The sequence below is a fragment of the Mobula birostris genome, chromosome 27, assembly GCF_030028105.1.
Source record: "Mobula birostris isolate sMobBir1 chromosome 27, sMobBir1.hap1, whole genome shotgun sequence".
Taxonomy (NCBI): domain Eukaryota; kingdom Metazoa; phylum Chordata; class Chondrichthyes; order Myliobatiformes; family Myliobatidae; genus Mobula; species Mobula birostris.
Genome location: NC_092396.1, coordinates 22,306,751 through 22,330,387, shown reverse-complemented (window position 1 = coordinate 22,330,387; position 23,637 = coordinate 22,306,751). Strand labels below are relative to the sequence as shown.

Below are 23,637 nucleotides of genomic sequence, written 5' to 3'. Positions count from 1 at the left end.
CGATAGTGATAACTTATAAGAATGAAAAGGCTTGGCACTCCCAAACCTGGAGCCCACGGACCCAAGCAGCGCACGGGATTGGATATGCCAAAAAGGGAAGTTTAGGACACACTCTGAGATCGCAGGGTTGCAGAGGATGAAGGTAGAAGGCAATTAGGAAGCAAAATAGGGACACAAAGAATATTGGCAAGTAAAATCAAGGAAGTCTCAAAGGTAAGAGAAATGTTTGGAAGGTAGGGGTTTGTAGAAAGCAAAAATCTTATCTGTGCAGATACAGAACAAGGGTGAATAATTTTTATGATTACTCTGTTCCTTCAATATGCGGGTAGTGTAACATATTTAATGAGACAAACGTACGGTAGTAAAGAGAAAACATTAAAGAATTTGTCATCCTTGAAAGTAGGTTGGTCAATTAGGTTAGATGAACAGAAGCTTTTACAAGAGGGACGGAAAGAAATCATGTAGGGAAGTGTATGGTCATGCACTTTGGTAGAAGGAATAAAGGTGTAGACCGTTTCATAAATGGGACGAAATTTCAGGCACTGGAGGTGCAAAGGGACTTGGGAGTCCTCGTGTAGGGTTCTCTAAAGGTTAACGTGCAAGGTGAGTCCGTGGTAAGGAAGGTAAATGCAATGTTAGCATTCATTTTAAGAGGACTAGAATATAACAGCAAGGGTGGAATGCTGAGGCTTTATAAGGCATTGGGCAGACTGCACTTGGAGTACCGTGAGCACTCTTGGGTCCCTTATCTAAGAAAAGATGTGCTCCTATTCAGAAACTCCGTTGTCCTAGGTTGCCCCATGAGGGGAAATGCAGATTTGAGCAAGACCTCCTCTCATTCTAAATAACAGCCCGGCCTTCTCATTTGTTCCTCATAAGTCAACCCATTTATTCCAGGAAACAATTCACAGCAACTTCTCTGAACTGCTCTGATGCACCTCACCTGATCTTATTGTAATAAGTACACCTACAATAACTCCATCATTTCATTGCCTGTTCCCTTTATGAATAAAGCCAATGTCTTATTTTCTTCATGACTACTTACAGAACCTACATGCTGGCATTCCGTGGTTCATGATCATGGTTCACATATGTAACAGTTTGTTTTATTAGTTGAAGTAAGGACATACAGTAAGAGCATTAAATTTGTGCTTCAGTTGTATAAAATATTAATACCAATATCACCATTATAGCTCTGATCATCATATCATAAGAAGAGGGTGATTACAAGAGACGGGATATAGAGATATACAAGGATTTTGTCAGAGATGGAAATGCCAGCTATGAGAAAAAAATAGGGTTTATGCTTGGGCCTATACTCTCTGGAATTTAGAAGGATGCGTGGGGATCTCATTGAGACCTACCAAATGTTGAAAGGACTAGATAGGGTGGGTGTGATGTTCCCTGTGGTGGGGGTAGCCAGAACTAGAGGGCACGGCCTCAAAGCTGAGGGGTGACCTTTTAGAACAGAATTTTTTTTTAGCCAGAGAGTAGTAAATCTGTGGAATTCTCCGCCACAGACTGTGGTGGAGGCCAAGTCCGTGGGTATATTTAATCGGGAAGTTGATCGTTTCCTGATCGGAAAGAGCATCACAGGGCATGGTGAGAGGGCAGATATATGGGGTAGAATGGGATCTGGGATCGGCCATGATAGAATGGCAGAGCAGACTCGATGGGCTGAATGGCCTAATTCTCCTCCTATGTCTTATGGTCTTATGTTTTTGGGACAGAAGAGACTGAGGGGAGATTTAATTAAGACGAACTGGTTGTTATTGTAATAACTTCCAGAGGCCTAAACAATGAGTTTGAATCCCAAGGAACTCTCTCTGTGATGATTACCAACCAGTTTCAAACCCCACTCTACAAGCATCTGACTTCATAAGCCACCCCTTACCCATCACCTGTCAGCCTTTCTCACCCAACACGTCTAAACCCTACAGGCACAGATTTACCCTTGCACTATCTCCTGAGCCATAGCAGTTCCCGTCTGACAGGGAGCCGGGTTTGTTAATGAGGGTGGTATCCAGGCAAAGGTCCTATTTAACAAACATATACAGTATGAAATCAAAATTCTAATGTCCTTTGTGCATGGAAATCTCAGTGTTAATGAACTGAGCAATCGTTCTTTCGGTTTAAGCACATTGTCATCTTCATTTAGAACTGCATTCAGTAAATTTTCATATCACCATATTGCTCGTATGTTCAGAAGAAGAGCTTCCCACTAACCTCCTATAACCAAAAGTGAACGAAGTCACCAGAGAGAAGTACTGGTAGACATAAAGCAGCCTCTTTATTCAACAAAATGAGATACAGCAGGCATCATACTGAGACCGTTTTCAGTGGAAGACGGTCTGCTCAACCCAACACCTCATGACATTTCATGTGCCAATGATCAAAGAAAATTCAGGACAATTCCATATTTACAATACTTCCTTTGAATCGCACATTGACTTCACACCTCCCTCCTTCGCACCTGTACTACAGACACCCAAATACACACAAATAATGAATTTAAATCAGTGTTGTCTGGTCTTCCAATTAACTGTGGTGTCTTCCGATTGTCTTAAGAACCCATTGTTCAGAGCTGCATTTTAGATTTCGTCTGCAATGCATATTCAGATCTGAAGGTTAGTTGCTGAAGTCAATATTCACTATATATTCTAACCCCCAAAACATCCAAAGAATAATATTTTGCCTGCTTTTCAGGAAACATAGCCAGCATCATATCAAGAAGGTCTGCTTGATTTTGATGAAGCTCTCTTCGATTTTGCTTTCACCCTTCAGTCTCTGCATTCTCCTTCCATTTGAATTGTTGGCTGTGATATCTGTTTAAACATGAGACCCTGTTTCCTAGTGCATTTTCCCATTTTATTCTGGTCACGATTCACTCTCTTTTGACCTCATGTCACAATCTGCTTTTGTTACCTGCTGTTGGTAATCATTTCTAAAGAATGATAATGAGCGTCAAAATATTCACGGACTCTTCTGAAATTATATTAATTAGACAAGCACACGTGGTAGTGAATTCTGACAACTGACTGTTTTAGTTTCTGTTCGATATGTCACATCTCATTCTTTGATTTCGTTTTGCTCTTCTTTCCCTCCTTTCCTTTAGTTTAATGAACTTTGTCATGTTGGGATTTACATCTCCCTTGTTGTTACACATAGTTCTCTTAGGACAAGCATTGTTGCAACGTCATCAAATCGTTCATCACATCAAGATAATTGGACCCTGACAAACAGATGTCCATATCTCATTTTCAATATTTCTATTGTAAATTCCTTTGGCTATATTCAGCTGTTAGATGATGTTGATACTCCACATTTACAAGGCATATCTATACACAATATCTAAAGTGTATTAAATGCCTTCCTTGGGACTGTTCTAAGCTGTCGATGTGAACTTGGTACACTGCAATCAAACCCTCCGCCAGCAAGAGGTACTGCAAAGAGGAAACGTATGACAAGTTTACACAGGCATTTTATGTGGTTCCATGGAAGATTTTTAATACGTTGCTATCGACAGAGGCAAATCGGAGTGCAAACCATTCAATAGATTAAAGAAAGGTAAAGCTGGGAAAAATAATTGAAAATGCATAGAGTTACAAATCCCATTTAAAGAGATTGGAATAAATATTTTCCTATTCGTATAACAGAATTAAAAAGAATCAAACCAAAATACTGATCTGTCTTTTCAGGACGAGAAACATTCCAGCAATGACCTTTGAGTTTAAATATTAAAATGTTATTGTTAGTTACTTCACAATGCAAGAGACAGAACACAAGATTATTACAGAAAGCAGTAACAGATGGTGATATGTTCCTATCATTTAAAGGGCTTTCAGACCCAAGCTTTCAAACTGCTCTCCCATTCTTTCCCATGGCAGCAGCAGCAGCTGGGGCTGTCGTACCCTGGCCACTTCAGCCCCTTGTAGACGGCTCTGGAGTAGGATGCGAAGCAGAAGAAGAGGCGCAGGCGGCGTGCCACGCTGCAGTAGGTCACCATAGCGATCACAATAAGTGGAGACATAAGGACAAAGCCAAGAACGATGAGGGCTGAGGAACTCTTATCATCAAGGACAGTTTTACAGTAGTAGGCATCCGAATGAATAACCTGAAGATCAAATATAAAAAAAAGTGACTCTAAATCACACAGACATTGAGAATACCACGAACTGCAATTACAAATGCGATAGTTTGTTACAAGTCCCAATGGATATCAGTACAGTTAATAAACACGGTCCGTTTTTACAGATGTCCTTAAGTTGATGCCTGCAACTGAAAACAAAATCACTCACTATGGTAACGATACCTCCTCAGTACTGTAATAAATGCCATCAAAAACACATTAGACTGAAAAGAACAATTACTAAAATCAAAGAGACAGGAATCTACTTCAGCCATTAATATACACAATGGTTTTTGAATTAATATTATGGGAGCTTGTTTCTATCTAAAGGTCAGGCGTTCATTACCCAGAGATGGCCTGCAATGGATATTTAACAATTTATTAAATTTCTTAAGCAGATTGTGGGTGGTGCAATAGTGTGGCTGTTAGCATCATGCTGGGACAGCGCCAGTGACCCAGGATCAATTCTATGACTGTAAGGGGCTTGTATGTTCTCCCCATGACTGTGGGGGTTTCCTCCCAGTGCTCTGGTTTCCTCCCACATTCCAAAGACAAAAGGTTCAGCAAGTTAATTGTTCACGTGTGTATAATTGGGCAGCGGGGGCTCATTTGGCCGGAAGGACCTGTTACTCTGCTATACCTCTAAATAAAATAAAAATTATCAAAGTAAGGGATGGGAAGGAAACACTGGAACATGAAACACTGATCCCACTGTATCCAAACAGCCAATTATTTATCAATATCAGATTTTATTTTAATTAAACAATTCCCCAGTTTCTTTCCCTCTCTTTTTTAAAAATTCCCTTACGTTCCAGCCGCTCATCCTCAGAGTCCTTGATGCTGAGTCTAAGGGTTTTCCCATTTCTCACGTTTAACTCAAAAGTCTGTCAATGGATGTTTTGATCTTTCCATTTAATTTGGAATATGTTTGTAACTTTGATGAGTTTCCAGGTCCACAGATGGTTGCTGTATATTTTTTCTTCCCCTGAATGATTATCAATGAATTCCAAAGAGTGGTAATGGACAACAAAAATGAGGAAGCAATACTCATTTAGCTCTTAAATTTTTTCCATTTTTTAACAGGAACATGGCTGATTAGATCTTCGTCTGAACCTTTCTGTCCGTTCCCACAACCCCCAACCTTCTCTGTCCTCTGAGAGAAGAAATTCCATCTCCAATGGAGAACTACAACTTATCTTGAAGTGCCCCCAGCTCTACACCTTGTACAGCATGAAACACCATCGCAGCATTTATTCTGTCAAGTACCCTCAACATCTTAAATATTTTAATAAAAATCTCCTCTCACCCTTTGAAACATTAATGAGTTTAGGCCCAACCCACCCAATAACTTCCAACAACCCAGGAGTCAATCCAGTGAATCTTCTCAGAAACACCTCTATTGCAAGCATGTCCATCTCTACACAAATCAGGTTTGCATTATCAGCAAAACGTGGAAATATGATCATTGAATGAGGGGACAAAATGTCATATTTCCTAGTTTGCTGATGATATAAAACTAGGTGGGACTGAGAGTAAGGAGGAGATGTCAGGTATGTCAATGGGACGTGGATAAGCTATGGTCCTGGAGGAACGTTGTTTCGTTTTTACTGCGTACTGTACCAGCAGCTTATGGTCAAAATGACGATAAAAAGCAACTTAACTTGACTTGACTTGACTTAAGTGACTGGGAAAGACAAAGGCAGTTAGACAATACTATGGAAAAATGTGAAGTCATCCACTTTGTCACACAAATCAAACAACTGGAGAATATTTTACATGGTGACTCTGGAAATATTGCTGTTCAAAATACCATTGTGTACAAGACTCTGCAAGTTTATTTGCAGGGCCAGTAAATATTTAGAAAGGACGTTGTATGTTGGCTTCATTTGGAGAGGATTTGTGTACAACAATGATGATGTCATACTGTGGTTATATAGAGCCTTGGTGAAACTTTGTCTGGAACATCATGTAGAGCTTTGGTTTCCTTGTCTGAAAAAAGAGAATATACAGTATTTTCCACGGAGGAAGGTTGACTGAAATGTATAAAGGTGCAGAAAGGTAAGACCATAAGACCATAAGATATAGGAGCAGAATTAGGCCATTTGGCCCATTGAGTCTGCTCACCATTTCATCCAATTCCCTCTCAGCCCCAATCTCCTGCTTTCCCCCTATATCCCTTCATGCCCTGACTAATCAAGAATTTATCAACTCTGCCTCAACATATGCCTAATTACTTTACCTCCCACAGCCACCTGAGGCAACGAATTCCACAGATTTGCCACTCTCTGGCAAAAGAAATTCCTCCTCATCTCCATTCTAAAAGGACATCCCTCTGCTCTGAGGCTGTGTCCTCTGGTCTTAGACTCCCCCACCATAGGAATGTAGGGGTCTAGGTTTAGATCCTTTGGAGTTAAGAAGTGATTTTTTTGAAACTAGCAATATTATTCAAAGCTTGACAGGATGAGTTCAGGAAGGGTGTTTCCCCTGACTGAGAAGACTAAAACAAAGGATCACCCTCTCAAAGTAAGGGGCAAACCTTTTTGGACTGAGTTGAGGAGAAATTTCTTCATTCAGAGCATGATTAGTTGTTGGAATTCTCTATCCCAGAGGGGTCGAATTTATTTAAAATAGAGATCAGAAGACTTCTAGATATTGAAGTGACCACTGGATATGGGGATAGTACAGGAAAATGGCGCTGAGAAACATCCTTGATACCTAGGGGAAGATAATTACTCTTGTTTTAATTCTCATGATCTTAGGACTGTAAAACTGAATGTGGCTTCACTAAAGCTCTGTACAGTTCCAACACAAGTTCCCCATATTCATGCACAACCCCTTTTGCAATAAAAATTCCTTTTTCCCTCCTAATTATTCGTTGGGCCTAAATGTGATCTTTCAAGTTCAAAAGCTAGTGATAGCTTACCACAGGATCTTCTGACCAATCTCTGAAGTTGACTTTTATCTCTCATGTAGATTTCTCATGCATAGTGAATAAATGAATAATTCAGAGAAGATGACTGCTAATCTGAATAATTCTTGCATAAATTTCCCATATCTAACACAGCCAGCGATTAATACATTCCGGACAATTTGCTGAACAGATGAAAGATGCCATGCACAATTCTCGAAATTATTTCAGCTTTTAGCATCACATTCTCGTTCGATTAAAGATTGCACGGTAGCGAAGCAGCAAGCATTTCACTATTAGAGAGTCAACATTCCGGGTTCAATTCTAGCACCGTCTGCAAGGAGTTTGTGCATTCTCCCTGTGATTGTTTGGGTTTACCGCCACGTTCCGAAGATGTACGGGATAGGGTTAGTGAGTTGTGGGCATGCTATGTTGGCGAATGCAATGTTGGCATACATTTCTAGAGAAATAGAGTATAGGAGCAGGGATGTGATGTTGAGGCTCTATAAGGTGCTGGTGAGATCTCACTTGGAGTACTGTGGGCAGTTTTGGTCTCCTTATTTAAGAAAGGATGTGCTGACGTTGGAGAGGGTACAGAGAAGATTCATTAGAATGATTCCAGGAATGAGAGGGTTAACATATGAGGAACGGTTGTCCACTCTTGGACTGTATTCCTTGGAGTTTAGAAGAATGAGGGGAGACCTCATAAACATTTCGAATGTTGAAAGGCATGGACAGAGTGGATGTGGCAAAGTTGTTTCCCATGATGGGGGAGTCTAGTACAAGAGGGCATGACTTAAGGATTGAAGGGCATTGAAGCACCTTCAATAACTCCAAAAGACTGAGGTTTGGTAAAATACCGAAAGGCTTTTATTCGCTGTACAATACGACCTCCATGGTGAGTGTCTGCCCCCAGACTGAGGGAGAGGGGCAAGGCGAAACACCTTTATACAGGACTCTGTGGGAGGAGCCACAGGGGCAGTCAGCAGAGGGGCGTGCCAGACAGTTAACCCAGTTACAACATATATATATGGTTTACAACAGGCGCCCATTCAGAACAGAAATGCGAAGAAATTTTTTTAGCCAGAGGGTGGTGAATCTATGGAATTTGTTGCCACGGGCAGCAGTGGAGGCCAAGTCATTGGGTGTATTTAAGGCAGAGATTGATAGGTATCCGAGTAGCCAGGGCATCAAAGGTTATGGTGAGAAGGCGGGGGAGTGGGACTAAATGGGAGAATAGATCAGCTCATGATAAAATGGCAGAGCAGACTCGATAGGCCAAATGGCCGACTTCTGCTCCTTTGTCTTATGGTCTTATGTTGGTGCTGGATGAGTGGTGACGTTTGTGGGCTGCCCAGCACAATCCTCACTGATTTGATTTGATGCGAATGATACAGTTGGTTTTGATATTTTGAACCGTGTGACAAAAAAAAGCTAATTTTAAAAAAACTTAAATTAATGAAGCAGACAGAAAGCATAGATGTATCCAAATGCAAGTTGTGCACAAGAGCAAAGAAAATACATCCATGGAGTCTGAAAGTAGATTGTATTGATAATATATTTATCAATACATCATCAATATCTATGTATATGAAGTCCTGCTACCAGTAAATATTGTACAGCTCCCAAATAACACAAGCAAGCAAACACTTCACGAGTTAATAATAAGGGTGAAGTACATTTATCAGCTCAGTGCCTCCACGAAGACAACAAAATTAGGATTGAAAGCTCTAGGGTTGCTGCTTTCAATTATTATGCAATTATGCCTCCTGTAAATGAAAGTGTAGATATTCAGTGAAGGCAGGATCGGACATGAATGGCTATGATGCTCCCCATTGCTGCTCTACATTCATACATGAAGATCAGTCAGCTGAGTGGGAGGTGGGACACCAGTTGGCAAGGAAATAGCGGTAGGGGACAAATAGGTAAAAAGGTTGAGAGAGGAAAATGGGCATTTTCAAAATCATTACTTCACAATAGATGAATGGTTGATATGTGAAATCAAATGCCCAATCTTGTGGAAAAGTGAAGTTACGGAGCCAAATTAAGGCAGACTAGAGGGAGCTGAGAATAAACGCTTAAAATTCTACTGTGCAGTTCAAATGTCTGATTTAAAGGCCAAACTGATACTCAAACCTCTAATAGTACAGCCTCCGCACCATGAACTAATTTAATACAAAGTCATTGTGACCCCGGTGTCCATGACCGTACCCTCCATTCTCTCTCCTTCATACAATATTTATAAGTTTTCATTTACATATATTAACATATATTAACCAGATTTGAACCCAGACTGGAATAGTAGATCTAATTTGTTTTGTATGTCTTTTTGATAGTTATAAATTTACTCACTACATTTCCGCTCAGACAGGAAATGAAGATAATTAGACACAATCTGTCAGAGATTCATAAGGTGGGAAAAGGTGAAGCATGTGCTTTGCCTCATTTTATTCTGTTCTTTCAGATTTTAGGGGTATAGAGGGCTATGGTCCTGGTACAGGTCGATGGGAACAGGCTGTTTAAATGGTTTTGGCATGGACTAGATGGGCCAAAGGGCCTGCTTCTGTGATGTACTTCTCAATGACTTTATGACTCTAAATCAGACTCTGGTTCCACTCTAACACTGATCTATTTCGTAAATGAATAAACAATGTTATTGTCTCAACCACAATGCACAAAAACAAAGTAAAAAAAGTTATGAACTTCGTAGAAACAAAAAGCCCTGCTGTCCTAATCCCTCAAGCATTTGTTCACGGCACGGGGGAGGCGAGGGGAGGGGATGGCAGACAATCGAGGAAAGAGGCAGAGATAAATAGCAGTAGCCAAATTCTCAGATGACTGTGTTCTCAGAGATACTGAGTTCATTGGAAAATTGACAGAAACCTTATCTCACTCTATGGCTCATGTATACGTCACGGTCAGTGCCTCTGCTTGCCATCATTAAAATCATAGGCCTCTTGAAATGCAGATCATCTCCCACCTGTAATTCCTCTGTTGCTTCTGCTAACAGGATTGCAGGCAGTAAACTCACTCAGTGCAAAGAAACGCTTTCCTGTGTCCAACTTGTTATAACCCGCACCAATGCTTCACTGGGGCTGCACGGCAGCGTAGTGGTCAGCGCAGTGCTTTACGGTACAGGAGGCCAGGGTTCAATTCCCACCGCTGCCTGCAAGGAGTTCAGAATCAGGGTTACTATCTCCATTGTATGTATGAGGCATGCAGGTTTGTATGTTCTCAGACCCTGTGTGGGTTTCCTCCGGGTGCTCTGGTTTCCTCCACAGACGTGGGTCAATTGGTCATTACAAATTGTCCCGTGATTTGCCTAGGATTAAATCGGGGGACCTCTAGGTGGCCTGACTTGAAGGCCTGGAAGGGCCTATTCCACACAGTATCTCAATAAATAATTTTAGAATTCAAATGATCGCAGCTGGGTAATAATTTAGATGACTCCACATTTTCATAACCCATCTCAGTCTGCGGATTCATAGAATTATTCCACCCAGTTCCAGTTCTACCTTGCACTCTCCCATCCCTAAGCATCTTCACAATGTTTTTATCTATTAATGTGTCAGAGATGGTAAACCCAATACTAATTCTGAGACAGTGGCTCACACATCAGCTGTTCCTTGTGCCTGCTGCTACTGCAACATTGCCAAGTGAAGATCTCACTTTCTTTCTAATATCCACTCAGCCTCTCCACCCCCTTCTTTGGCCTGATTGGAAACCGCTTTTGGATCACTACCTCTACCTCAGTATAATCTCTTACCCAGCAACTTCCCAGAAAGCTGCAAATGTCACTCCACTCTTTAAGAAGGGAGGAAGCTGGAAGAAAGGAAATTAGAGGCCAATTAGACTGATTGCAGTGATTGGGAAGACGTTGGAGTCCATGATTAAGAATCAGGCTTCAGGGTACTTGGGGACACATGATAAAGTAAGCTTCCTGTAGGTCAAACCTGTTGCAATTCTTTGAGAAAGTAACAACCTGGACAGACAAATGAGAGTCAGTGGATGCCGTTTACTTGGATTTTCAGAAGGCCTTTGGCAAGTCTGCTTAACAGATAAGAGCTCGTGGCATTACAGGAAAGATACGAGCATGGGTAGAAGATTGGCTGATTAGCAGGAGGCAAAGCATGAATAAAGGGGACCTTTTCTGGTTGGCTGCTGGTGACTAGTGATGTTCTGCCGGTGTTGGGATCACATCTTTTCACATTGTTCGTCAATGATTTAGATGACGGAATTGATGTCTCTGTGGCAAGTTTGCACGTTTGCAGGTGACACAAAGATAGGTGGAGGGGCAGGTAGCGTTGAGGAATCGGGGAGTCTGCAGAAGGACTTAGACAGATTCGGAGGATGGGCAAAGGAATGGGAGATGGAAATAAGCAGTACAAAGGGACTTGGGAGTCCTTGTGCAGGGTTCCCTAAAGGTTAACTTGCAGGCTGAGTCACTGGCAAGGAAGGCAAATACAGTATTAGAATTCATTTCAGGAGGACAAGAATATAAAAGCAAAGATGCATGCTGAGGCTTTATAAAGCAGTGGTTTATAATACTTGGAGTACTGTGAGCAGTTTTGGGCCCCTTATCTAAGAAAAGGTGTGCTAGCATGGAGAGGGTCCAGAGGAGGTTCACGAGAATGATTCTAGGGACGAAAGGGTTAATGTATGAGGAGTGTTTGACGTCTCTGGGCCTGTATTCGTTAGGGTTTAGAAGAATGAAAGGGGATTTCAGTGAAACCTATCAAATATTGAAAGGCCTAGATAGAGTGGATGTGGAGAGGATGTTTCCTATAGTGGGGGGAATCTAGAACAGCCTCAGAGCAGAAGGATGTACCTTTAGAACAGCGATGAGGAGGAATCTCTTCAGCCAGAGGCTGGTGAATCTGTGGAATTCATTGGCACAGCTGGCTGTGGAGACCGCGTCTTTGGGTATGTTTAAAGTGGAGGTTAACAGGTTCTTGATTAGTCAGGGTGTCAAAGGTTATGGGGCAAAGGTAGGAGAATGGGGTTGAGGGGGAGTTGGAATGCAGGAGGGTACTCCATAAGCCGAATGGCCTAATTCAGCTCCTATGTCTTATGGTGTTATGGGCTACTTCAAGGGAGGTTCAAATGCCTCTCACATCTTCCATCTTTTGAAAAATAAAATTAATTTATCTATGCCAACTGGAAAATCTTTCACATATATGCTTTAATACAAAGACCTCTACATAGAAAAATGTTCAAGAGGACAGCAGAGAGGTATAATCAGTCAAACGTGGACACTGAATTGAGTGATTGGGAAGGATAGTAAGATGCGGAGGCAGGGGAGATTACACTAGACTCATAATATTAAATTGGAAGTGTTGCACTGCAGTCTTGGGAATTAAAAGACCATAATGTGGGAAGGAATTTAGGTAATAAACTGTCTGGATGAACAAAGTCTCAAAGTTTTCTGTTCAAGCAATGATCAAGAGCAATGAATTTATAGCAACCATATTGAGCTGCTTTTGCATTGTGCTGCTAATGGAACACATAGAGTCTCACTGGAACGTCAAAGTGTAGGACGCTGAACCACATACAGAGATATGAGGAGTTGAGATTGATTTCATACAGAAGGAAGATGGAGAGGCTTGGTTGGCAATTTCAGAGCAGCTGAGGGGTCTAGCATTCCTGGTGGAATGAATAATTTGGAATTGAAACCGGTGTATTGAGAGACAGTGACAATCTGGCCTTGCATAACATTCGTAAGGATCATGTCTTTGAGGTAGAACAAGGTAAAACAATAAAGTGTAACAGCTACAGAGAAAATTCAGTGCAGGTAAACAATAAGGTGCAAGATCATTAAGAGGTAGCTTATGAAATCAAGGTTCCATCTTATCGTACCAGGGAACCATTTAATAGTCTTATAACAGCCTGATAATAGTCTTGTAATAGCTCTCCTGGAGCCTGGTGCTGTGTGCTTTCAGGGTTTTGTATCTGTTATCTATTGGAGTAGGACAGGAGAGAAAGAATATCGAGAGTGGGTGGGTCTTTGATTTTACTGAGACAGCGGGAAGTCCATGGAGAAGAGGATGGTTTCTGCGATGTACTGAGCTATGCCCACAACACTCTGCAGTTTCTTGCAGTCACATACCAAGCAGTTGCCAGACCAATGCACCGTCAGAAAGGAGACTTTCTATGGTGCATTGATAAAAACTGGTAAGGGTTGGCGGGGCATGTCAAATTTCGTTAGCATCCCAAGGGAGTAGAGACATTGGTGAACTTTCTTGACCATGACTGGACCAGGCCAAACTGTTGGTGATATTCACTCCTAGGAACTGAAGTGCTCAACCTTCTCAGCCTCAACACCATTGACATAGATAGGAGTACCTCACCAAAGGTTGTTGTCATGGCAACATGTTACCAGTCTCTCCTTCCTGCACTGAGTCATTGTTGAGACACAGTTCACTACAGTGAAAGCATTTACAAAAATGAGGCGTATTCATGAAACCAGAATGAGAAGCTTATGGAATGTGGAACATAAGAAATTGGAGCAAAAGTAGAACGTTGTAGCCCAGGAGCCAGCATGGCAGCGTAGTGGTTAGCACAACATTTACAGTACCAGCGAACCAGGTTCAATTCCTGATGCTGTCTGTAAGGTGTCCGTACATTCCCCCCTTGAACGTGTGAGTTTCCTCCGGGTGCTCTGGTTTCCTCCCACAGTCCAAAGACGTACTGGCTGGTAGGTTAGTTAGTCATTCTAAATTGTCCCGTGACTAGGCTAGGGTTAAATCGGGGGTTGCTGGGTGGATCGAAGGGCCTATTCCATGCTGTATCTCAATAAATATATCAATGGTTGGGTTGAGTCATTCTCCGATCTTGGCAATTTACTTGCAAACATTTCGCCACGATGCGAGGAGACATCGCCAGTACACTGTTGACTGTGGTGTGTCCTCCGAATGCTTGGCCCTTATCTACATATCAATCAGCTGATTAGATGTCATTTCAGAAACTCAGATGTGATGTGGGGAGGAAACCTCATTGCTGGGTGGCTGTGTAGCGAACTTGTGCCTTGTGGTCTGGAAATTTGCTCGCATCGACTCGTAAATAGGATCGAGGTCTACGTGCTTGTTTACAAGAGTTGTTTGCGGACAACCACGCTTCTCTTGCATGCTGTGTGTTAGCTTGTGCCGTGACTTTCACTGATGCCCATCGAATTTGTGCTCCTCCCAATCTTCATGGGTAGAGACTAGGGCGAGCTGGTCATGCTGCTTCACAGCTGGTTGATGTCCGTGGATCCTTGTGGATAGTTCTCTCCCAGTTTGGCCGACGTAACATTTGCTGCAGTCCCTGCACTGAATTTTGTAGACATGGAACAGATACCTAAGGAACATATTTCCCTACATGAATAATGGAACAATATTAGCTACTCACCTGTCCTCAGGGAACTCACCTGTGATTGGTCAAGGTCCCAGCGAACTTTTCACTTGCCTCCATCAATATCCTGTGGTATATCCCATTAGCCCCAGGGAACTTAACCACCTTGATGTTTCTTAGATGAGGACCCCACTGTTCAGAATGCTCAAGGTGAGGCCTCTTCAGTGCCTTAGAAAGCCTCAGCATCACATCCCTGCTCTTGTATTCTCAACCTCTTGAAATGAATGCTAACATTGCATTTGCCTTCCTCAGCACCAACTCAACCTCCAAGTTAACCTTTACATTGTTCTGCACAAGGAATCCCAAGTCCCTTTGCATCTCAGAGTTTTGAATTTTTTTCCCGTTTAGAAAATAGCCTGCACATTTATTTCTTCTACCAAAGTGTATGACCATGCATTGTCAACATTGTATTTCGTTTGCCATTTTCTTGTTAATTCTCCTAATATGTCTAAGACCTTCTGTAGCCTACCTGTTTCCTCAATGCTACCTGCCCCTCCACCAATCATCATATCACTTGCAAACTTGGCAACAACGCCATCTATTCCATCATCTAAATCATTGATATACAGCATAAAAGGAAGTGGTCCAAAAACCAACCCCTGTGGAACATCACTAGTCACTGGCAGTCACCCAGAACTTTATACAAAGACACTTATGAAGTCAACAATGCACCAACCGATAATCAACCAAACAGGTTGTCCTCGCATACATTCAAACTATCTCTACTCCAAGAACATAATATTTCAGTCATGCATAAGTCAACAGCAATGTTGAGGAGACCAAAAGAATCAACCAAGCTATTAGACAAGACCGATGTGGTCCGCAAAATCCAACGCGGGGACTACAGACCACAAGGCATGAAGTTCACCACGCAGCTAATTAGCGATGAGATTTCCTTCCCACATCACAACCGAGTTTCTGAAATGACATCCAATCTGCTGACTGATAAGTAGATAAAGGCCAAGCAGTGGGAAGGCACACCAGCATCAACAGTGGACTGACACAGTCTCCTCGCAGGGTGTCGAAAGATTTGTAAGTAAATTGCTAAGATTGGAAAACAACTCAACCCAAGCATCAAGCACCCGAGCTACTCATCTTCTGAATTATTTCCACATACGAATAAATAAATCATGGCTGATCTGATCATTGGCCCCATTCCATTTCCAGTCTCTTGTCTCCCCTGTATCCAAAAATCCAAATATGAAAGAATTATGATAATCTCAGTGGAGGATTACATTCTCATCTGCCTTCTGTATGAGTGCTTATCCTGACAAATTCCAGACTACCCTGCCAGAGGAACCATCCCTTCGGAGCCCTATATTTCAGATGTGAAAACAAAGGATAAGAATTTTTATACAGAGGCACTCCTTCGCTAAGAGTCAGAGAAGGTCGGCAAGCATGAGGTTGATAGAAAATGGGATTTAGAATCAGAATCAAAATCAGGTTTATTATCATTGGCATGTGTCATGAAATTTGTTAATTTAGCAGCAGCAGTTCAATGCAATACATAATATAGAAGAAGAGAAAAAACATAATAATAACAATAAATAAATAAATTGCAGTACATATATTGAATAGATTAAAAATCATACAAAAAACAGAAATAATATATATTAAAAAGTGAGGTAGTGTTCATGGGTTCAATGTCTATTTAGGAATCAGATGGCAGAGGGGAAGGAGCTGTTCCTGAATCGCTGAGTGTGTGCCTTCAGGCTTCTGTACCTCCTACCATATGGTAACAGTGAGAAAAGGGCATGCCCTGGGTGCTGGAGGTCCTTAATAATGGACACTGCCTTTCTGAGACACCGCTCCTGGAAGATGTCCTTGGTACTTTGTAGGCTAGTCTCCAAGTTGGAGCCTACTAAATTTATAACCCTCTGCAGCTTCTTTTGGTCCTGTGCAGTAGCCTCCCCATACCATTCAGTGATGCAGCCTGTCAGAATGCTCTCCACAGTACAGCTATAGAAGTTTTTGAGTGTTTTTGTTGACATACCAAATCTCTTCAAACTCCTAATGAAGTATAGTCGCTGTCTTGCCTTTTTTATAACTACATCGATATGTTGGGACCAGATTAGGTCCTCAGAGATCTTGACACCCAGGAACTTAAAACTGCTCACTCTCTCCACTTCTGATCCCTCTATGAGGATTGGTATGTGTTCCTTCGTCTTGCCCTTCCTGAAGTCCACAATCAGCTCTTTCGTCTTACTGACGTTGAGTGCCAGTTTGTTGCTGCAACACCACTCCACTAGTTGGCATATCTCACTCCTGTACGCCTTCTCATCTCCATCTGAGATTCTACCAACAATAGTTGTATCATCAGCAAATTTATGGATGGTTTTTGAGCTAAGCCTGGCCACACAGTCATGGGTATAGAGAGAGTAGAGCAGTGGGCTAAGCACACACCCCTGAGGTGCACCATGTTGATTGTCAGCAAGGGGGAGATATTATCACCAATCTGAACAGATTGTGGTCTTCTGGTTAGGAAGTAAAGGATCAAATTGCAGAGGCCCAGGTTCTGTAACTTCTCAATCGGGATTGTGGGAATGATGGTGGTAAATGCAGAGCTATAGTAGAAGAACAACATCCTGACATAAGTATTTGGGTTGTCCAGGTGGTCTAAGGCTGTGAGAAGAGCCATTGAGATTGCATCTGCCATTGACCTACTGTGGCGACAGGCAAATTGCAATGGGTCCAGGTCCTTGCTGAGGCAGGAGTTCAGTCTAGTCATGACCAACTTCTCAAAGCGTAACATCACTGTAGATGTGAGTGCTACTGGACAATAGTCATTAAGGCAACTCACATTATTCTTCTTAGGCACTGGTATAATTGTTGCCTTTTTGAAGCAAGTGGGAACTTACACCCGTAGCAGTGAGAGGTTGAAAATGTCCTTGAATACTCCCGACAGCTGGTTGGCACAAGTTTTCAGAGCCTTACCAGGTACTCTGTCAGGGCCTTCCGCCTTGCGAGGGTTCACTCTCTTTAAAGACAGTCTAACATCGGCCTCCGAGACAGAGGTCACAGGGTCATCAGGTGCAGCAGGGATCTTCACAGCTGTAGTTGTGTTCTCCCTTTCAAAGCGGGCGTAGAAGGGATTGAGTTCATCTGGTAGTGAAGCATCACTGCCATTCATGCTATTGGGTTTTGTTTTGTAGGAAGTAATGTCTTGCAAACCTTGCCAGAGTTGTCGTACATCCGATGTAGCCTCCAGCCTTGTTCGAAATTTAGTGAAGGGGATGTAACAAGGGAATGGATGAGATTTTCGTCTGGTGATGAGCAGATGCAGGGCTAGAACTGGGTGATGTATGAGAGGTGGAAGAGAGATGGTCCTAGTGATAACACAGATGTGCGGACAGCATCGACCAGAACACCAAGGCTTGAAGCAGTCCGATTCAGCCTTACCCAGTTGTCAAGGGCAGAGACAAACTGGTGGCAAGATTTAAGTGGCCTAGATTAATTGCATCTGAAGCATAATAATTGCTTAATCGCATTATTCACTGTGAATTAACTTAAGATGTGCTTGCTTAATTCACTGAATAGCTAAATTTGCAGCAATGCCACCTAAAATGGGGTTATTACCAAATGAGAAACCTGTTCTGAAGATTACTCTTAAGTACATTATGACAAGCCAAATAGCGTCATCTCTGTACTATCCTGATGCTTTGATTCTTGATCCTGTTCCTAATATAATGCTTGTATCACCAGCAGCTTAAATAACAGTGTCATTTAACAGTGCTTATTATTTGCTCTGCACTTGAACCTTCTTCGCTTGCTGCTCGTGCCTGACAATGTAAAGAATTCGCATTCAGAGCGTGCCGGGCCCTAGTGTTTACGTCCTCCGAGCGATGTCACGCATTTTCCTAATTTTCAAACAATGCAAAGTGTGGCAATCCAAAGATCATCCCAAGTTGGCAGGGCTCCATTTTATCGGAAATAAAGGTTACATTTCCATCAACATGAGGCAATGCATTTTTTATAAATGAATTAACAGAATTTCTCTGTGAGGCATATTGTGTGTTTTCTTTTGTGTTGTGTAGTATTCTAAAAGAAGCCAAGTATTACTGAAATAATAGTGTCATTATACTGGGTATACAATCAGAATCATAGTGACATTAGAGATGTTTATTATGCCTCGAACTCCAACATCATCTACTCAGCTGTAAGGATGCCACAGGTTCATTAAATTCACTTCAGACTCAATCCCCGCGATGCAGAAACATATTGTTTCCCATCACTCAAAGAGAAAAAAAACATATCCTCTGGCCTTTTGGTGAATAATACCATTGTGTTCCTCTTACAGAATTGAAAGCTATTTACATTTAGTGAGCATATTGTCTGGATAAACACATCCATTATTTGTACCTGTGTCACCAGTATCCGTCAGTCTTATAGCAAGTCTCGCTGAAAAACATGTCAAATTCTCCGAAAAAATATGATGATAACTGTAAAAATTCTTACAGTGAAAAATCAGCCATTTCAGATTTCGCATTTGGTGAATAACTGTGTACTTCCTTTGGGGATTAAGGAAGACTTAGAGTCAGACTCATAGTAAAGTACCGCACAGAAACAGGCCCTTTGGCCCATCTAGTCTGTGTGAAACCATTATAGACTGCCTGCTCCCATTGACCTGCACCTGGATCACAGCCATCTATGTACCTATCTAAGCTTCTCCTAATTGAGCTCACATGCACCACTTGTGCTGGCAGCTTGCTCCACTGTCTCACAACCCTCTAAGTGAAGAAGTTTCCATTCGTGTTCCCCTTAAACTTTTCACCTTTCGCCCTTAATCCATGACCTCTAGTTGTAGCCTAACCTCAGTGGAAAAAAGCCTGCTTACACTTATCCTATCTATACCTTTCATAATTTTGTGTATCTCTATCAAATCTCCCCTCGATCTTCTGTGTTCCAAGGAATAAATTCAATCTTTCCTTATAACTCAGGTCTTCCAGACCTGGCAACATCCTTGTAAATTTTCACTGTACTCTCTCAACCTCATATCTTTCCTGTAGGTAGGTGACCAGAACTGCACACACTACTCCAGATTTGGCCTCACCAATGTCGAAAACAACTTCAACATAACATCCCAACTCCTGTACTCAATACCTTGATTTATGAAGGCCAATGTGCCAAAAGCACTCTTTACGACCCTATCTACCTGTGATGCTACTTTCAATGAATTATGGACCTGTATTCCCAGATCCCTTTGTTCTACCACATTCCTCAGTGCCTTACTGTTCACAGTCTAAGACCTACCCTGGTTGGTCCTATCAAAGTGCAACACCTCGCACTTGTCTGCATTAAATCCCATCTACCACTTTTCAGCCCATTTTCCAGCTGATTCAGATTCCACAGCAAGCTTTGATAATCTTCCTTGCTGTCCATACAGCTCCAGCCTTGGTGTCATCCACAAATTTGCTGATCCAGTTAACCACATTATCTTCCAGATCATTGATATAGACGACAAGCCACAACAGACCAAGCACTGATCCCTGCGGCACGCCATTAGTCACAGGTCCCCAGTTAGAGAGGCAACCATCTACTACCACCCTCTGGCTTCTCCCACAAAGCCAATGTCTAATCCAATTTACCGCACCATCTTGAACACCAAACGACTGAACCTTCTTGACTAACCTCTCATGTGGGACCTTGTCAAATGCCTTGCTGAAGTCTATATAAACAACATCCACTACCTTTCCTGGTAACTTCCTCGAAAAACTCTGTAAGATTAGTTGGACATGACCTACCATGCTCAAAGCCATGCTGATGATCCCTAATCAGACCATGTCTGTCCAAATACTCATATATCCAGTTCCTTACAATACCTTCCAATAACTTCCCCTACTGATGTCAGGCTCACTGGCCTATAATCTGTTTTTTTTTATTCTTAGAGCCTTTCTTAAACAGTAGAACAACATTAGCTATCGTTCAATCCTTTGGTATCTCTCCTGTCGCTAAGGATAATTTAAATATCTCTGCTGGGGCCCTGTAATTTCTACACTTGCATTCTACGGGGTCTGAGGGAACACCTTGTCAGGTCCTGGGGATTAACCGCTGTAATTTGCCTCAAGACAGCAAACACCACCTCCTCTGTAATCTGTATAGGGTCTATGACCTCACTGCTGCTTTGCCTCACTTCTATAGACTTTGCGTCTGACTGCCCTATCTTTTGGCTCCATGCCTAGCTTACCATTCTGATCTTCTAGAGGACCGATTTTGTCCCTTGGAATCCTTTTGGTCTTAATATATCTATAGAACCCCTTAGGATTCTCCTTCAGCTTATTTGCTAGGGCAACCTCATGCCTTCTTTTAGCCCTCTTGATTTCTTTTTCAAGTGTTCTCTTGCATTTCTTGTACTCTATGAGTACCTCATTTGTTCCTACCTGCCTATACCTGCTATGCACCTCCTTTTTTTTTCTTAACAAGGGCCTCAATATCTCTTGAAAACCAAGATTCCCTAAATCTGTTATCCTTACCTTTTATTCTGGCAGGCATATACAAGCTTTGTACTCTCAAAGTTTCACTTCTGAAGGCCTCCTGTTTACCAAGTACACTTTTGCCAGAAAACAGCCTGTCCCGATCCACACTTACTAGATCCTTTCTGAAAACCGGCCTTCCTCCAGCTTAGAATCTCAGCCTTGTAGACCAAACCTACCTTTGTCCAGATTTACTTTGAAATTAATGGCATTATGATCACTGGAAGCAAAGCGTCCCCCCACACATACTTCAGTCACCTGCCCTGTCCTATTCCTTCCTATTTCCATTCCAGTTGGGTAAGCTCTGTGATGGACAATGAGGCCAATATGAGAAATACAGACTCTTACAGATGAGGTGAGGATAACTGATAAACCAAGCATGTAGGTAATTTGTGAGGTGGGCACTCCGTTTATCCCCAGTGCATGGCTTTGAGGTTTCCAATTGCTTGTTCTCCACTTTGAATGGTTCTGACTCAATAATTCCCAGAAATCAGAATCAAATCAGGTTTAATATCACTGGCATATGTGGAGAGATCTGTTAACTTTGCAGCAGCAGTACAATGCAATACATGAGAAATATAGGAAAAAAACAAGAATTACTGTAAGTGTATGTATGTACATTAAATAGTTAGGTTAAGATAAGTAGTGCAAAAACCGGAATTTAAAAAAGCAGTGAGGTAGTTTTCATGGGTTCAATGTCCATTTAGAAATCGGATGGCAGAGGGGAAGAAGCTGTTCCTGAATCATTGAGTGTATGCCTTCAGGCTTCTGTACCTCCTTCCTGATGGTAGCAATGAGAAGAGGGCATGTCCTGGGTGGTGGGGGTCCTTAATGATGGAAGCCGTTTTTCTGAGGTACTGCTCCTTGAAGATGTCTTGGATACTACGGAGACTAGTGCCTATGATGCAGGTGACTAATTTTACAATCAATTGGAATACCTAATTTCTTCAAGGAAGCTTGGAGTGTATATTTGAATCCTTTTCATTGTCTGCCTAGCAATCTCCTCCCATACAGAGGTCAGAATAGAGTATCTACTTCTGGAGCTGGTATCATGCGTATGGATGATGAAGACTTTCCTAGGTAGCTGACTGAAACTAACTAGGGCTGCAGTGCTTTGGATGATTGCTTGGGGGAGAGGCTCTGAAATCAGTTCAGATATTTGGATGAATTTGCAGATACAAAATTGCTAGAGGTTTTCCAGTACCTTGGATGCCTATAGTAGATAGATGAGACGTCAGAAGCACATCAGAGAACAGGAATAGGTGCTGCCGACAGATCATGGGTATTGTGCCTGATTCAAAGTCTCAATCTTCAAAGACCCATTTTGTCAATGAATCATATGATGTAGTAAGAAATAAAACAACTTAAAATTGTATTATAAGTTTTAAAATCATCCTCAAAGCCTAACATTCACAATATGTAACTGAAAATATTGAAACTGCAGATCATAAAACAGCAATTGAGATTTATAAATGCGCAAACCAGGTGCACAACCACGGAACAGATTTTGATATAATTTTTTTATAATTAGGTGCTAAAAAGATGTAACCAGGTGACTGCTGAATATCATCTGTTTATTGTTAAAGTGCACTTATGTATTCACCTTGGCAATGCTAAAATTGCTGCCTGTGCCATTAAGAGAAAATGGTGATGTCATTTTGCATGGGTGGAGTAGAACGAAGAGTTGTCATGTTCTAGAAAGGACGACGATCGAATGCTTTTCCCAGGTTTGGTGAGGAAAGATTTCCGTGAGTAAAATTGATCGACACTGGAATAGCGTGATTGTGAAGTTCCTTAATCGCCCTACTAGCGTGAGCAAGCAGAATTCATTTCAAGGTCTATCCTCAATGTGTTTGGAAGTTAAGCACGTGTGTGCCAAATGTGAGTATATCTCTCAGTCAAGATGAGATGTATTTATTCATATTTTTGAAGTTGTGTAGAAGGTACAGGGTTGGTGGGATTCTAACATTGTATTGTTTTTTTTAGAATTCACACTACCATATTGGTTTTGTATATTTTGTTTTAGTTATTTTCATACTGCATACGTAACAAGGGTGTAGTCTGAAGTTAAACTGAGATTGTAATAGCGGGAACTGTGCTTTTTTGAAATTTATTTTGTTGTTTTTATTTTGATACCCTCTTCCAGCAATATAACATCTAAAACAGATAAAGGAATTTAAGACCCAAAAAGGTATTTGTTGACCTGTGTGTGCCTTTTTCCCCAGGCTACAAAGATATTTCCTTGTTTGGGGGATCTACAACTAGTGGAGTAAGGAGTTAGTGCGGAGAGCATTAAATTCTTCTCACTGAGGCTTGGGAATCATTGGAATTCTCATGAATTCTTAAACATGTTCAAGGTCGACACAGGCAGGTTTGTTTGTATCAATATGAGGTCAAAGTTATGGGAAACGGGCAAAAAATTGGCACCGAGGCCAAAGTAAGATCAACTGTGATCATACTAATTGGCAGAGTAGGTCCAAGGGGCCAAGTGGCAAACTCCAATTTCTTACGTTCTCGTATTTAAATTTGTCATTTGAGAGGACCAAACAAAATTTTTTGACTGATTTGTTTGCCAGACATGTTCTTATCTACAGCTTTCTATGAAATAAGTCACTAGCTTTTTAAGATCCTTTCTATTTGAAGCTGAAATCCATACACATGATCGCCTGCCGTGTCTGTTCAGCTACTGCTGTGATCTAATAATACTGACTCAGCTACCAAAGCCAGTAAACTAAAAGTAA

At 41.7% G+C, this 23,637-nt stretch overlaps 1 protein-coding gene across 1 annotated transcript in view; it reads right to left on the bottom strand.

Moving 5' to 3' along the window:
• Positions 1–3,585: 3,585 nt before the first annotated feature.
• Positions 3,586–23,637, bottom strand: part of LOC140188703 (transmembrane protein 88-like) — a 75,749-nt gene continuing 55,697 nt past the window's right edge. The window contains exon 2 of the mRNA XM_072245238.1: positions 3,586–4,114. Within this exon, the coding sequence (XP_072101339.1) occupies positions 3,842–4,114 (273 nt within the window). The 3' untranslated portion in view covers positions 3,586–3,841. The remainder of the gene's footprint in view (positions 4,115–23,637) is intronic.